Source organism: Mauremys reevesii, unplaced genomic scaffold (assembly GCF_016161935.1).
Source record: "Mauremys reevesii isolate NIE-2019 unplaced genomic scaffold, ASM1616193v1 Contig2, whole genome shotgun sequence".
Classification (NCBI taxonomy): domain Eukaryota; kingdom Metazoa; phylum Chordata; order Testudines; family Geoemydidae; genus Mauremys; species Mauremys reevesii.
Window position 1 is genome coordinate 1,446,645 of NW_024100826.1, and position 13,906 is coordinate 1,460,550.

General features: G+C 58.9%; 1 protein-coding gene across 1 annotated transcript; it reads right to left on the reverse strand.

Moving 5' to 3' along the window:
* Positions 1 to 4,447: 4,447 nt before the first annotated feature.
* On the reverse strand, positions 4,448 to 12,423 carry LOC120393470 (calcium-binding protein 2-like). The gene is made up of 7 exons (XM_039518067.1): positions 12,377 to 12,423; positions 11,319 to 11,649; positions 9,279 to 9,309; positions 8,511 to 8,654; positions 5,799 to 5,908; positions 5,522 to 5,669; positions 4,448 to 4,678 (listed from the first exon to the last, which is right to left on the reverse strand). The coding sequence occupies exons 2-7, from the start codon at positions 11,562 to 11,564 to the stop codon at positions 4,650 to 4,652; spliced, it is 708 nt and encodes a 235-aa protein (XP_039374001.1). The 5' UTR covers positions 11,565 to 11,649; positions 12,377 to 12,423; the 3' UTR covers positions 4,448 to 4,649.
* Between the last annotated feature and the right edge of the window lie 1,483 nt (positions 12,424 to 13,906).

The window sequence follows — 13,906 nt, forward strand, 5'->3', positions numbered from 1 at the left end:
ATAGAAATGATATGCACCCCGCCTGCTGTCCCAAATGGAGGTTCTCAAACACTTCCGTTTAAACACACTGGATTAGATAAAACAAGTTTATTAGCTACAGAGAGAGAACTTTGAAGTGAATACATAATGAGGCATTAAAGTCAGAAAAAGGTTACAAGAAAAGTAAAGATAAAACACAACTAAAGCCTCAGTGAACAAACTATGTTAAATTCACAGCAAAATTTCTCTCACCACATACTCTCAACAGTTTTACAGGCCAAACATCCGAAGCCAGGCCCCCTTCTTCTGTGTAATGGCTGCTTACTTTGTTCCTTCTGGTGCAGCAAATCGATGGACAGAGTGAAAGGAAGGAGGAGGCGTCCATTGGGGTGTCTGCCCCCTTTTTTATAGTCCTGTCCCCATGTTGAGATGCATTTGCAGCTGGGAACAGGTGACAGACAGCCTGTGTGGAGTGGAACCCCAGGCTGGTTCTTTACTAAGATGTAGGTTTGGGGTTTGGTTTTTCTGTTTGTTTGTTTTGGGTTTTTTTGCCCCTTCCCCCTTTCCTGCCAAAGAATGGCCACTTAGCAGGTAATGGCCCTGCTTGTTGACACCAGGCTGAAGTGTCAGTTTGCCCTTCCTCTCTGAGGAACTGGTTTGGCCACTCCCCAGACATTTCTGGAAAACCTACTTCTAGTCATGATCCCCGCTTATGTTTAGAACTTCCCACAGAATGCGGCTACGTATATTTTGCCATGATATTACTGATCAGCAAATTATGAGTTTTTTTCACTGATACCTCCCAAGGCATACCTTGTACAATAGAGTGTGGACAAAGGGGTGCAGGCTGTCTCACTCAGTCCCAAAGCAATACTCTACTGCTTAAGTCTGAAATGACATCTGAGGCTTACAGGAAAAGGTTTGGAGTGTGTGCAAAAGATCAAGGCTGTGACACATATGGAAGCCACCACCCTGATGGGAGAATAGTGATGGGGCAAGGATGCAGGTGTCACGACACTAGAGGATTTGGGGAACAATTCTATAAGATACTTCCCCACAAGCTTAAAACATGGTTATTGGACAGAAAGCCTAAGGCTGAGTGGGAGCAGAAAGTTAATGGGAAGACATTCATGGGCTGGAGGGACTGTGGGACAAAGAGAACCCTCGCTGGTGAAACCCCATCAAATCCTGAAAGGCAGGACAACCTGAGGTAAGGTTCCAAATGGGAAGCCATTGACCCTACCTATAGCTGAGATCCCTGGGCAGACACAGGAAGGATCGAGGTGGCTGGTCTCCAGGATATCAGCTTTGATTCTTGGGAATGAATGTGTCACTTTAAGACAAAATTCAGCCCCTCTTGCTGGACCAGCCCAGGGTTTGAACCAAGCAGACCAGAGGTGTTAGCGACAGTGCAAACAGGGAGAAGGAGGAAAGGTTGTTAAAGTCAGGAGACCTGTCTGTCTGTCTGTAAGCAGAGAGCTGTATCCAAGTGGGGCAGAGGAATGCACCTATCCATCTCCGCACAGCAGATGTGAGTCACACGGGCTCAGGCACAACTTGCCTGAGGCCTGCTGCTGTGACCAAGGGAGCCAGCCTGGGGAAGTAGAGGCCGAGTGGGTCCGGTGGTGGCTGAGGCCCTAGCTGAGCATGGGAGGACATGAGCAGGGCAGGACGACTGCCAGATACATTTGTCCTGTTCAGGGTGGGAGAAGCCCCAGGGAAGGGTAAAGCAGCTGGATGGCAGCTACTGGACATGGCCACAACTTGTCAGGGCATGGCCATGGAACTGATGGGTTCTCCTACGCAAGACAGCCTGAATCACAGCCCATCGGGGCAGGGGGCCCTAAGACAGGACTCTGTCCTGAGGGTGAGGGCAACAGGTTGACCCCACCAGCAGAAACGTGTTCCCAGCATATGCATAGCCCTGGCCTTGAGACGCAGCTCCAGAGGGGGCCTGCCAGTGTGGGGCACCCCCCAGAGTCCATACCTAAGCACCCCTGGAACACCGGCGCCCCGGAGATATGGCTGGGTTAAGACCAACCTTGCAAGGGAACAAACCTACACTGATACCCCACCAGATGCTCACGGGGTCACTTCCTAGCCAACCTAGGGCTCAGGACACCCCAGGCTGCAGCCAGGATGGCTGACCCATGGAGGAATGTGGGTTCCCTCCCCTCATCTTTCCCTAGAAGAAGACAGGGAGGAGGTAGCAGCTGGACCCAGTTTCAAACCCAAAGGTTCTGGAGTGGCCAAAGGGCTGAGGGCCACATGAAAATTTCCCATGTGCACCCTGCTCATGTCATCAAACAGACCAGCCCGAAGGGAGGATGTGAAACTGCTCTGCCCTGTGCTGTGAAAACTGTACACTTGGTTAGAAACTGTGCTGTACGCATCTCACAAGCACCAGGTAGAACTGCCACTGTGGAAATGGGCACTATGCTGGGGTGTCTCCGTAAAGCCATAGTGGACTCGAACCTTCCAGGTCAGAGGATAAAGCAGCCCTGCTCAGTTCGGCCCCCGAGGGAGAAGAGCTGTGACAAAGTGGGAATCTTCTGTAATATTTTTATGAATCTTGTGTGCCTCAGTTTCCCTCTGTACTCTGCGTTGCTAGCCAGTTTGGGAGTGAAGAGTTAAATCTGCTCTTGGGGGGCAGTGTGGGGCAGGAGAGGGGTTGTATGTGAGAGACCTTTCTGACTGGGCCCCAATGAATAGGGTCATCAGGGAACTGGTTGAAACTGACCCAGCTCAAGAAAGGGTCCTGAGGGACAATGGGAAGCCCTAAGGACTGGACACTGGACAGCAGGCAGGACTGTGAATTCTGCATGGCCTTGCCTGGAGCCAAAGGATTGGGAGGTGACCAGTGGAGGACCAAGAGTAGGCTTCTGGAAGAATTGGCCCGACTAAGGATGCCAGAGAGAGACAGTGCCTGAGATGGAATCCACTATAGCGAGGCAGGTGGGTCGCTTGGGCTTGGCCAGAGGGATTGTGCTTTAACCTTCCTTTCTCTGGGCTACCCTCAAGACTTGGAAAGCCGTGTGCCAAGGGACTAACCAACCCTTCTGTGGTTGGAAAAGCTGCCCTGTGTCACTGCAGACACCGGCTGGGGTGCATCAGAGTTACACATCCCTAAGAGGACGTCTGGCTCAGTTGGCCTCACTGGCCAGAGCTCACCACATGAGGCAGGAAGACTGGAGCCCAGAGGCAAGTGAAGTTGTGTGGCCAGCCCTGGAGGAAGAGTGGGACCCCCTTGGGGGCCTGGTCCACTGAGCAGAGTCCCCCAAAGCATTGGTTCCCAATGTTTTTCTCTGCCGTGGTGGCACAACTTGATACCATCAGTGACTCCTGTAACGTCAAGTTCACATGACCGTGGTGTAACATTGCGTCTATCATAGGCCACTCTTAATTTTGACTCATGAATATTCAGGAACCAATCCAGAATGAGGCTAGTAGGGTTAAAATCAAAACAAACACTTCAGCTAGTGTTAGATCGCGATCTGTTGTTTGTGCCAGAATAATGTTTTGAGATGACAAGCAATTAATAGTTAATCATTTCTGCTCATTCCCAAAATAGTCTTCCCAAGTGCGTGTCACTTTCTCCACTGTTTTTAATGCGATATAATTACTTATAATGCTGTTCCAGGTCTGGCTCGTTCCAGCTATTACCCTAAGTCAAATGTAAATTTAAAACTTAGGCTTAAATTCTATGTCTTTGTTTATGTGCATCATCATCAAAGACTCATTGCAGCACACTGCATTCATCAGGGCATGTCTGTCTGTGTTTACTTTTTCTCCCTTAGCGTTACTTTGGGGAATGGAATGTGAGCTTTGCATAGTATTTGAAAGGGGCCTCGTCCCGGGAGCAAACGTACAGACTGCCATCCAGCTCCAACGCTCATTAGAATACAAGGGAAGGTTTTTTGTTCTCACATGCCAGCTGAGAAAAATTCCACAGCCCAGCTGCCAGCACAGCAGTGTGCCATGGCACACCGGTCAGAAAACACTGCTCCAAGGGATTGTGGAAAAGCCAGGGTGTAACGCCGATCCTGTGGATCCGTGACGGAGGACAAATGGAAACAGCACCACTGTTAATGCTCTGTCATCGCCAGGCATTTTAGCAGAGCCATTCAGTGAACAAGGGGATGGGGTGGAGCTGGAGTAGTGAAGGGTTGGATGGTCTCCCCCACTCCAATCTAGCCACTGGTGGGGAGGGGGGATTTCCCTGACTTGGGGCAGGAGCAGGAAGGTGGGCACCTAGGGCAGCTCATGGCCTGGGCTGGAGGCGGAGGCCAGCACAGCACAGCAGCAAAGGCGAGCTGCGGGGACAGTCTGATTGGGAGTGAGGGGAGATTATCTGGGATCCCAGCTGGGGAGCAGGGCCTGGCCTAGTCAGAGCCTTAGCAGCCCCCAATGGGGTTGCCAACTGGGCATTCAGGCCCTGCCCCCTGGCAACGCACTGTGAGGGAGAGGGGCCAGCAGAGGGGCAGGCAGACCCAGAGGGAGGGGTCTTCTTAGAAAGGCCCATAAGGGAGTCGCGAGGGAACTTCCTGCTGACAAAGAAGGGGGGTCACCAGCTGTCAAGAAGCGGGGATCCACTTGGAGCTGCTCTGTCGCCCTGGAGGCTGGAACGGCGACGGTGATGGGGGGTGAGGACTCCCCTCCCCCAGGCCTTGTTAGCGGGAGGACAACATCATCACAAACTCTGAGAGAGACATAACGTGGGATCTGGAGTGAGCGAATACCAGTGCCTCCCTCTGCACATCCGGCACAACACAGCCTGACTGCACTGTCCTGTGCTGCCCCCCACTGCATCCCACTCCTCCACCCCCTGGACTGTACCCCCAGCCACGGCTCCCTCTACTAGGCTTCAGGATGCTGCAGCCCACCCCAAGCAAGTGGAGCTTCCGCAGCAGGGGGCAAGGGGCTGCAGGGGGGCTGTGGAGAGCAGGGCGAGGGCTTGGAGCAGCCAAAGGGCAGGAATCATGTCCCCGGGAGGCAGGATGCTGGGGGGAGATTGTCCCCTCCACCCCCCAGCCATCACTGCCCCTCCTCTCATCTGCCCCTCCCCAGTCCTAGCTCTGGCTCCCTCCCCTGCTCCAGCCAGTCCCACAGCAGGTAGCTCTGCCCCAGGCACCACCCACCCCAACCCTGTGAAAAAACAGCCCTCCTGGGGCTGCAGAAAGTGGGGCTGAGCCTCACCCTGTTCTGGAGGGGGTTGGGGGTGGCTCTTTAGCCCAGGGCCCTAGACCCTATAGCTCTGGGTTAAGGGCCCAGCACACAACTAAACACAAGGGGGAGAGCACAGACAGGACTGGGGGCGGGGAGTGTCACAGGAAGACACTGGCAGGGAGAGATGGGGGAGGTCTCTGCAGGGATGAGTCCTTGCTGCGGGGGCAGAGGAGGTATCCCCAGGTATCAGTGTGGAGGGAGGTGGGGGGGTCTCTGGCACCAGTGGGTGGGAGGCAGGTTCCCAAAGGCCAGTGCAGTCAGTGGGGGGAGGGGAGTCCCTGGAGTCAATGGGTGGGGGCTGCAGAGCATCTCTCACCGTCAAAGTCCACATGGCCGTCCCCATTGAGGTCAACATCACGCAGGATCTCCTCCACCTCCGGCAGCGGGACCTGCTCCCCCAGCAGGGCCAGGAGGGCGTCCTTCAGCTCTGTGCTGCTGATCTCCCCGTCCCCGTTCCTGTCCAACTGGGGGTGGGGGAGGAAGAGAACGGGGTGAGTGTGGGATGACCCGGCTGGATGGGTGCCAGCCACATCCTCGCCCTGCTCCCCCTCCCCCGTGAGCCCATGTTCCCCCTTCTTCCTACACCCCCATACCTCACGGAAGGCAATCTTGAGCTCACGCACCCCCACCATGTGGGCTGTCTCCTCACGCAGCTTCGGCCCCATCATCTCCACAAAGTCCTCAAAGTCCACGCGCCCACCCACTGTGGGAGAGACACGGAGATCAGTGCCCAGCCCCCGCAATGGGGAGGGGTCCCATGGAGGGAAGTCATGTGAGGGGAGGGGAGTCTCTCTGGGACAGAGGCAGGGTCCCATGGGGGAGCAGTGAGGGGGCAGAGGGGTCTCTCTGGGGCTGGGGTGGGGTGCCATGGGCTCTAGGTTTTTTGCCGCCCCAAGCAAAAAAATTTTTGGCTGCCCCCGACCCCAGCCCTGGGCTCCTCCCCAACACCCCCAACAGTGCCCTCCCCCCACCTGCACCCCCCTGCCGCCCCAGCCCTGGGCTCTCCCCCCTACCTGCACCCTCCTGCCGCCCAACCCTGGGTCACTGGTAACTCACTCCCAGGGCGGGTCATCAGCATCCCGCTCATGACACTAGCAGAGGCAGAGGCTGCATCCACTGGACTCCTTCCCGGCGCCCAGGGGGGCCCTGACTCCACCCGCTCCCCCCTCGCCTCCAGCCAGTCCGGCGCTGGCAGGGTCGGGGTAAGCAGCAGGGCTCCTGGGCCCCGCCTCAGCCCAGGGTCCCTCCAGCCGGGACTCCTGCCCCCAGGACCAGCCGGGAATTGGGAGGGCAGAGCCGGAGAGACCGCACCAGCAGGGGGCTGAGGAGCCGGGGCAGGGCAGCCTCAGAGGGAGCAGCCGGCGGGGAACAGAGCCGCAGAGAGCGGGATGTGGGCCTCGCACAGCAGCGCCCCAGGCATCGGTCCCCTCTATGGCCCCGCTGCTGCTCCTGGCCGCCCTGCCGCAGCCCCTGGGTGGCTTGGGCCACTTCACCCAGCCCCAGTGAGGTGCTGGGGGGTGGCTGCAAGCAGCCTGCGGGTTGAGAACCACTGCACTAGATACTACTATCAGCCTGGCCCTTCCAGTAGGGTAGGGCTCAGCCCAGCACTGCATATTGCACGTGGGTTCTAGCCAGCCTTGCAGTCTGCTCTGCTCTCCTCATGCCCATGGATTCCTGGCTGGAGGCCCCAGAGGATTCTGGATCTGTGCTTATGGGATCCCTTACTCTGCAGATGCCGGATAAGGAGCTGCTTCTGCCGCCTTACTATCTCCTGTGTCAGCTACCCTCTCTCCTGAGCTTAGCATATTCCCCTCTGAGCTACAGTGATAAGGGGAAACCACTAACAGATAGGGCCAGGGTGTTGTGGGACTGCTTCCTCTTTCACATCTGATAAACCCCACTGGCACTTGTTCTAGGTGGCTGATAAGCTGTTCACAGCCCCTGGTGATCTGGCCTTAACAGATCTTGGCTTTTTCTGTTGAGCAGAGCCGGCTCTAGGTTTCTGGCCGCCCCACACCTGCACCCCCTGCCGCCCCAGCCCTGGGTCACTGGTAACTCGCTCCCAGGGCGGGTCATCAGTATCCCACTCATGACACTAGCAGGGGTGGAGGCTGCATCCACCCGACTCCTTCCCGGCGTCCAGGGGGGCCCTGACTCCACCCGCTCCCCCCTCGCCTCCAGCCGGTCCAGTGCTGGCAGGGTCAGGGTAAGCAGCAGGGCTCCCAGGCCACACCTCAGCCCAAGGTCCCTCCTGCCCCCAGGACCAGCCGGGAATTGGGAGGGCAGAGCCGGGGAGACCGCACCAGCAGGGGGCTGGGGAGCCGGGGCAGGGCAGTCTCAGAGGGAGCGGCCAGCGGGGAACAGAGCCCCAGAGAGCGGGACATGGGCCCTGCACGGCAGCGCCCCAGGCATCGGTCCCCTCTATGGCCCCGCTGCTGCTCCTGGCCACCCTGCCACGGCCCCTGGGTGGCTCGGGCCGCTTCTCCCAGCCCCAGCTGAGGCGTTGAGGGGCGGCCAACCTGTGGCACTTGCAGGTGGCTCCATGTGCCCCGCAGGGCAGCACCCAGCCCAAGTGTCCCGCGCTCCATGTGTCGGAGCCTGCTGGATGGCTTGGCCATGGCCGGCAGCACAAACCACAGTGGCCCCAGGGCGCCCCCATGCATGACTCGCTGCTGCTGCTGGACCCCAGTCCCGGGGCCAGCTTTGGCCACCCGCTGTGGCTCTTCCACCTGGACTTCCGCGTCAGCTTGGGGGCCGGGACAACGTCTACCTGGGTGAGCGCCTGCAGGACCACCCACAAACAAACAAACAAACAAACAAACAAACAAACAAACAAAACAAAAACAAACAAACAAAATAGGATGGCCCAAATGCCACCCCTGCAAATGTGCCGCCCCAAGCACCTGCTTGCTTTGCTGGTGCAGAGAGCCGGTCCTGGCCATGGGGGGAGCAGTGTGAGGGGCAGGGGGGTCTCTCTGGGGCCGAGGTTGGGTGCCATGGGGGGGAGCAGTGTGAGGAGGGGGGTCTCTCTGGGGCAGGGGCAGGTCCCACGGGGGGAGCAGTGTGATGGGAAGGGGTTTTTGTGGAGCAAGGGCAGGTCCCACGGGGGAGCAGTGTGAGGGGAGAGGATTTGTGTGGGGCAGGGGCAGTTCCCACAGGGGGAGCAGTGTGAGGGGAGTGGGGTCTCTCTGGAGCTGAGGCAGAGGCAGGTCCCACGGGGGGGAGCAGTGAGGAGGGGTCTCATGGATGGGTGGGATGCTATGCGGAGAGGGACCCCTGGGGGTACAGCCATTCCCCACACTCACTCCTCATCTTGATGTGCTGGGAGATTTCGATGAGCTCCATCTCGGTGGGCATGTAGCCCATAGTGCGCATGCAGGCGCCCAGGTCCTTGTAACTCACAAAGCCATCCTGGTCTGTGTCGAACTCCTTGAAGGCATCCAGCAGCTCTGCCGAGGGGAAAACCCAGAGCCGCTCTCAGCACTGGGGTGCCTATCCCAGGCGTCCCTAGGGGGGCTCCAGGGAACCCGGCCACAGTGGGGTGAGGGTTGGGTCAGAACCAACCTAAACTGGCAATAAGTGTGTGAGGGGTGACCCCTTCTTTGGCTGCTGCACTGATGCCACCCAGTGTCCATGACCTTCCACCAGGACCCCCAGGGATGCACGGTGAGGGGTTCCACCACTAGCCGTGGTACCAGCCAGGGCGCCCCCTAGTGGTCATTCTAATCATAAAGTGGACAATGCCAAGTGGGCTCTGCTACCCTGAATCTTCTGCTGCAGGCTGAGCGTGCCTGGGTTTGCACAGATACGTTCTAACCCAGGACAGGGTTACAACTGGGAGAGTCTAAAAATAAATCCAGACCCACCTCCCCGGGCAGCAGGCACTGTGCCCTTCCTTGTGTGCCTGGTCTTCGACCCACAGGGGGCTGGGCATGGCTGAGAGACGGGCACAATCCATTGCCCCACCTCTGAGAGGGCAAACAGACATGCCCAGGCCCAATTCCCCCCTGCCAGAGGCAGCCCCCCACTCCTGGTCGAGAGCCCCGCAGTCACCAGGGCTCCTGCCAACTCACCATCCAGTTCTACTGGGGACAGATCCCGCTCCTGGGGGCAGAAACAAGGGCAGGCAGTTAGACCCCAGGAACATGGGGTGGACCCTCTTAGATAGGCTGCCCCAGTATGGAGCTTGTTCTAGGGAAACCCTCCCCACAAAACCCACCCCTAGGAGCCATGCAGGCAGGGCAAGCGGGGTCAAGAGCCAGGGTGGGCGACACCAAGAAAGTGCTAAATAGGTAAAACTGCCCCCATCCCAGGGCAAGCAGGGATTGAACAAGGCAAGTGGGGGAGGAGGGCAGAGCAGCCCCCCAAAGCAAGCAGGGGTGGAGGAGAGGGGCTCCATGTCCAGGGTGTTTCCGTGGCTCCCAGAGATGCTGGGAGCTCAGTGCGAATGCCCCCACCCGCTGCCCTTTGTAACTCAGTCCCCATCAGCTTCCCCACTAGGATGCCAGCCTTGAACAGCAGAGCTGCATGCCTCCAGCCCCACAGCACAGGGAGTGCCCCATGCCAGCCTGCCTCATCCAACTGGCCCCCCACTGCCCTGCGCCTGAACCTGCCTGTGCCCCCGCCCCAGGGCCGGCGCCCCCTAGAGAGGAAAGGCCCTGTGTTCCATTCGCTGCCCCCTGAGCCAGGCAGTCCCCCTGCCCCGGGGCAGATCAGAGACAGCACCCCCTAGAGGATTTTGGGCTGGGCAGTGATATTTTATTGGAGAAATGTGGGGAGGGGTCTCATCTCTCTCAGCGCACACCTCATTATGGGGAGGAGTGATGTGAAGGGGACAGCGGGGGAGGGAGGGCACGGGAGGTGCTGTCAGGGTGTCAACTTCATTTAGAAGTCACAGAAGTGGGTGAGAAATCCCAGCCAAAATTAACCTGCTGAAACTGAGATTAAGGAGATTGTGGGCAAAGCTGTGATCTCCAGCCCCAGCCTGGCTCAATGGCCAGCTCCCAGTGTCCCCCACCCCACCCCACCCACCCACCCACACTCCAGGCCTCCAATGGTTCCCGTTCAACCCCTACCCCACTCCCCCCAGTAGGGCCCTGCTCCTCCCTCCATCCCCTGAGGGCCCCTACTCCCACTCCCCTGCAGGGGACTGACCTGCTCCTCCATCTCTGACTGGCCCCAGCACTGGCCGCCCCACGCCCAGGGATAATGGGATTGGCAGGCTCCCAGCAGGGAGCTAAGAAGGGGCTAATTATACCAGCTAATCGGGGTGACAGGGTGCAGGCAGCAGGGCCATTGTTAAGCCCCATAGGCGCCATGCCATGCTGCAGCCCACTAAGCCACTGGGGCAGAGAAGGATCCGGAAGACAGGGCTCCATCGCTCCAAGCTCTTGGCCCCAGGAAATAATGAGCATCGGTGGGGCTTCCCCATTTCCCATCTGGGAGTGGGGACCACTGGCCCACCAAGGACTGCAGTGCCCCATTCTCCCCTGCCTCTTGGGCCTTCCAAGCCTGCCCAGTGCCTCCCCTCTCTAGAGGAGCCTGGGGGCAGGGTGCCTGCCCCCCAGCACCGTTCTGGGCATTGGAGAGCTGTACCCGCTGCACAGACACCCTGCTCAGCTGCCCCCATCCCACCCTAGCATGCCCCCACCATGATCGTGCCCACCCAGCCATGGCCTGCCCACCCCACCCACACAATCCAGCTAGTCATGTCCCAACCCACCCCCAAAGTACCCCCAACCAATACCATCCAACCAGCCATGACCCCACTGCCTCCCTGCTGCAGCTGCCCCTCCTCTCCCAGCCCACCCCCACACAGCAACCCCCAACCTCACGCCCACCCCTTCTCTCACCACTGCCTTGTCCTCTCCATTCCCACACTCCCCTGGCACCTTTTTGCCCACCTTTCCCCCTCTTCGTAGCCATGATCCACCCTCTCTCCTAGCGCCCAGCCCCCCCCGGCAATCCATCTGCTCCTCCTGCCCCCACACACCCATACCCCACCGCCGCACCTGTATCTCTGCTCCCACCCCCTGTGCCTCCATGCCCTGCCCCATCCCACCCCCATGTCCTCATCCCACTCTGCTCCCACCCCCCACCCCAGGCCAGCGCACCCTGCCGAAGACAGTGTTGAGGAAGGGCGAGTAGGCCTTGGTGGCGTCGGCATGGGCGTCAGCGTGATGCTTCTTGCCGTGCTTGCGCCCGTGGCTGGAGTGGGAGCTGCGGCGCGACTCGGAGCCGGGGCTCTTGCTGGCTTTGGGCTCCTCTTCCTCCTTAGGGAGTGCCTGCCCCCTCTTATTTGGGTCCTGTCCTTCTTTGCGTGTCTCCGACTCGACCTCGTTAGGCCTCTTGTGGGGCATGGGGCTGGGCACCGGGGCGCGGCAGCCAGCTCTGGGACAGGCAGCTCCAGGATGGGCACAGAGCAAGGGGATGGGAGGGCAGGGCCTTAAGAAGGAGTCAGAGAAATCCTCTTATTTCCCCACCTCCACGAGTACCAGGGCTGGGGGGCAAAGCCAATTAGCTGGGATTACAGGCAGGAAACTGGCAGCTCAGCTGCTCCAGCACCAGCCCCACTGGCACAGATCACTGCCTCCCACCAGTGCCCCCTGGCACCCTCCAGCTCCCTGTCCCTCCCCACTGCCCCCCACTGCTCCCCCCTCCTCTCCTCATCCCCTCCCCACCACCTCCCGTGGTTCCCCTTCCCCTCACTACTGCCCCCCAGCTCCTCTCCCCTCCTTATTCCCTCCCCACAACTCTCCAGCTCTCCTTCCCCACAGCTCCCCCTCTCCTCACTACTGCCCCCTTCTCGAGGGTCCACTCTCTCTTGGGGTCAGGCCCCTCCACCTCCTGGAGCCGCATCTCTCTGGGCCTTAGCACACCTGTTTCTTGCCGTGGGCCCCCTCAGGGAGTCCACTCGCTCTGGACCCCAAAGGGGATGATGCAACCCTGTTCTCTAGACTGCAGTGACTCTCTGCCAGCATAAAACAGGAGGGTTTATTGAGCATCTGAACACAGCATAGGAAACTCTCAGGGCCCTCAGACCTGGCCTCCCTCAGCACAGTACATCCATGTCTACACTGCATCCAAGAGGGCTCTGCCTGCTCCCCCTCTCCAGCCCAGAGTCCCCCTGCTTCCCAGCTGGTCATCTGATAGCACCTCCCCCAGGCCCCACCTCTGTCCATTGTCTTCTTTCCAAGTAAACAGGGTCTCCTGGGCCTCCTCTCCTCTCTTCTGTCCTCTGGCCCCTCTGGCTGGAACCGGCTGGTTAGGTCACCGGGGTCCTCTCTTTGCAGCCCATTGTCCTCCCACTGGCCAGAACTGGCTGCATCTCCTGAGCTGGGCCTCCAGGTCACCAGTCACTGGGATATTCATTCTCCAGGCCATCAGCCGGGATCCCAAGTTCCCTCACTGGTCCTCTGTAACAACAAACTCCCTCTCCCATCACCTCGTTAAACCAGTAACACCCGGGGAAACCGAGTCCCTTCCCCTCTGCTGCAAACCATTGGAAAAACAAGGAAAACACAAGACAATCCCCCATTTCATCACACCCCCTACCCCCAGCTCTCCTCCCTCCACCCCCAAAACTCCCCTTCCCTCCCTCCTCACCCCTGGCCCGCCCTTCCCCGGCTTCCCTTCCCTTACCATTGCACTACCCACAGCTCCCTGTCCCCTTCCCACTCTGCTGTCTGCCCAGCTCTCTGTCGCCTGCCCACTGTCCTCCTCTCCACACAGCTCACCTTCCCCTCAGCACTGCCTTCTCCCTACAGTCCCTCTGTTGTGCCCATCCCCACCACTCTTGCTGCCCCGCTCCTCCCTCACTCTTCCCAGCTTTCACAGCCAGGCCTAGAAGCTCAGTTCCACACCCCTGGGCCACTACCCAGTCCAGCCTGGAGAAACTGGGGGTCCCCTGCTGGGGAGGGCAAGCTCGGCAGTGCAGGCTCCTCCCCTTCCCTAGTGTCACCATACCCCCTGCTGGGGAGGGCCCCTGTGTTAGAGCCACTGCCTCTGGATACTCAATGGCAAATCCACTACAACCAAGGTAGTCTTCCCCCTTTGGTTAGGCATAGGACCCACAGTATCCAGTGCTCAAATGTGTCTTGTGTCAGCAACAAAGGGTGCAGAGGAACTCGCTGGGGTCCTGCAGGTCTCTCACCGCTGGCATCTGTCCCATGATCTGCAATAGTCTCTCACATCACCCTCCATCTCTGACAAGTAAAAACCCATCCTTCTTTAACCTCTCATGGGTCCTCTATGCTCCCACGTGCCCAGCCAAAGGGCAGTTGTGGGCCTGCAAGTGTTCACCACCACCCAACCGGCGCAGGGCAGGCACAAGTCTGCTTGTAAGGTTTCCCAGGGCTTTTGTTGTTCCCCAGGAGCTTCCCTGTACAACCTTCCTGCCTCTTCAGAAACCCTTTCCCTGTTTCCCCTCCCTGGGGTTCCCGAGGGGTGGCCCCAGATGCTTTCTAGATTTGGGGCCGCTCTCTGCTCCAGGCTGGTAGCTGCTAGCTGGGACAGTGTCTTCAGTTACAGGGGTTAACTCCCCCGCCCAGCCCCAAGGCTATGCTGCTTTCTTCTGCTACTTGGCACTTGGTATCAGCCTCTGCCACACCTGAAAGCACACTGCTTTCTCCTGCTGAGTTGAAGCTGGCTGCACCCTCCCCACCTCTGCCAGTGGTTTCTTGGTCTTTACCATTTCCTTCTG

What these genes read in the sequence shown, in the direction of transcription:
- LOC120393470 (XM_039518067.1), bottom strand. Translation starts at nt 11,564, where the DNA reads ATGCCCCACAAGAGGCCTAACGAGGTCGAGTCGGAGACACGCAAAGAA. An exon ending in TCAACACTGTCTTCGGCAGG is followed by an intron (nt 9,310 to 11,318) that starts GTGCGCTGGCCT and finishes TTCTGCCCCCAG; the next exon opens with GAGCGGGATCTGTCCCCAGT. An exon ending in CGGCCATGTGGACTTTGACG is followed by an intron (nt 4,679 to 5,521) that starts GTGAGAGATGCT and finishes TGTCTCTCTCAG; the next exon opens with AGTTTGTGATGATGTTGTCC.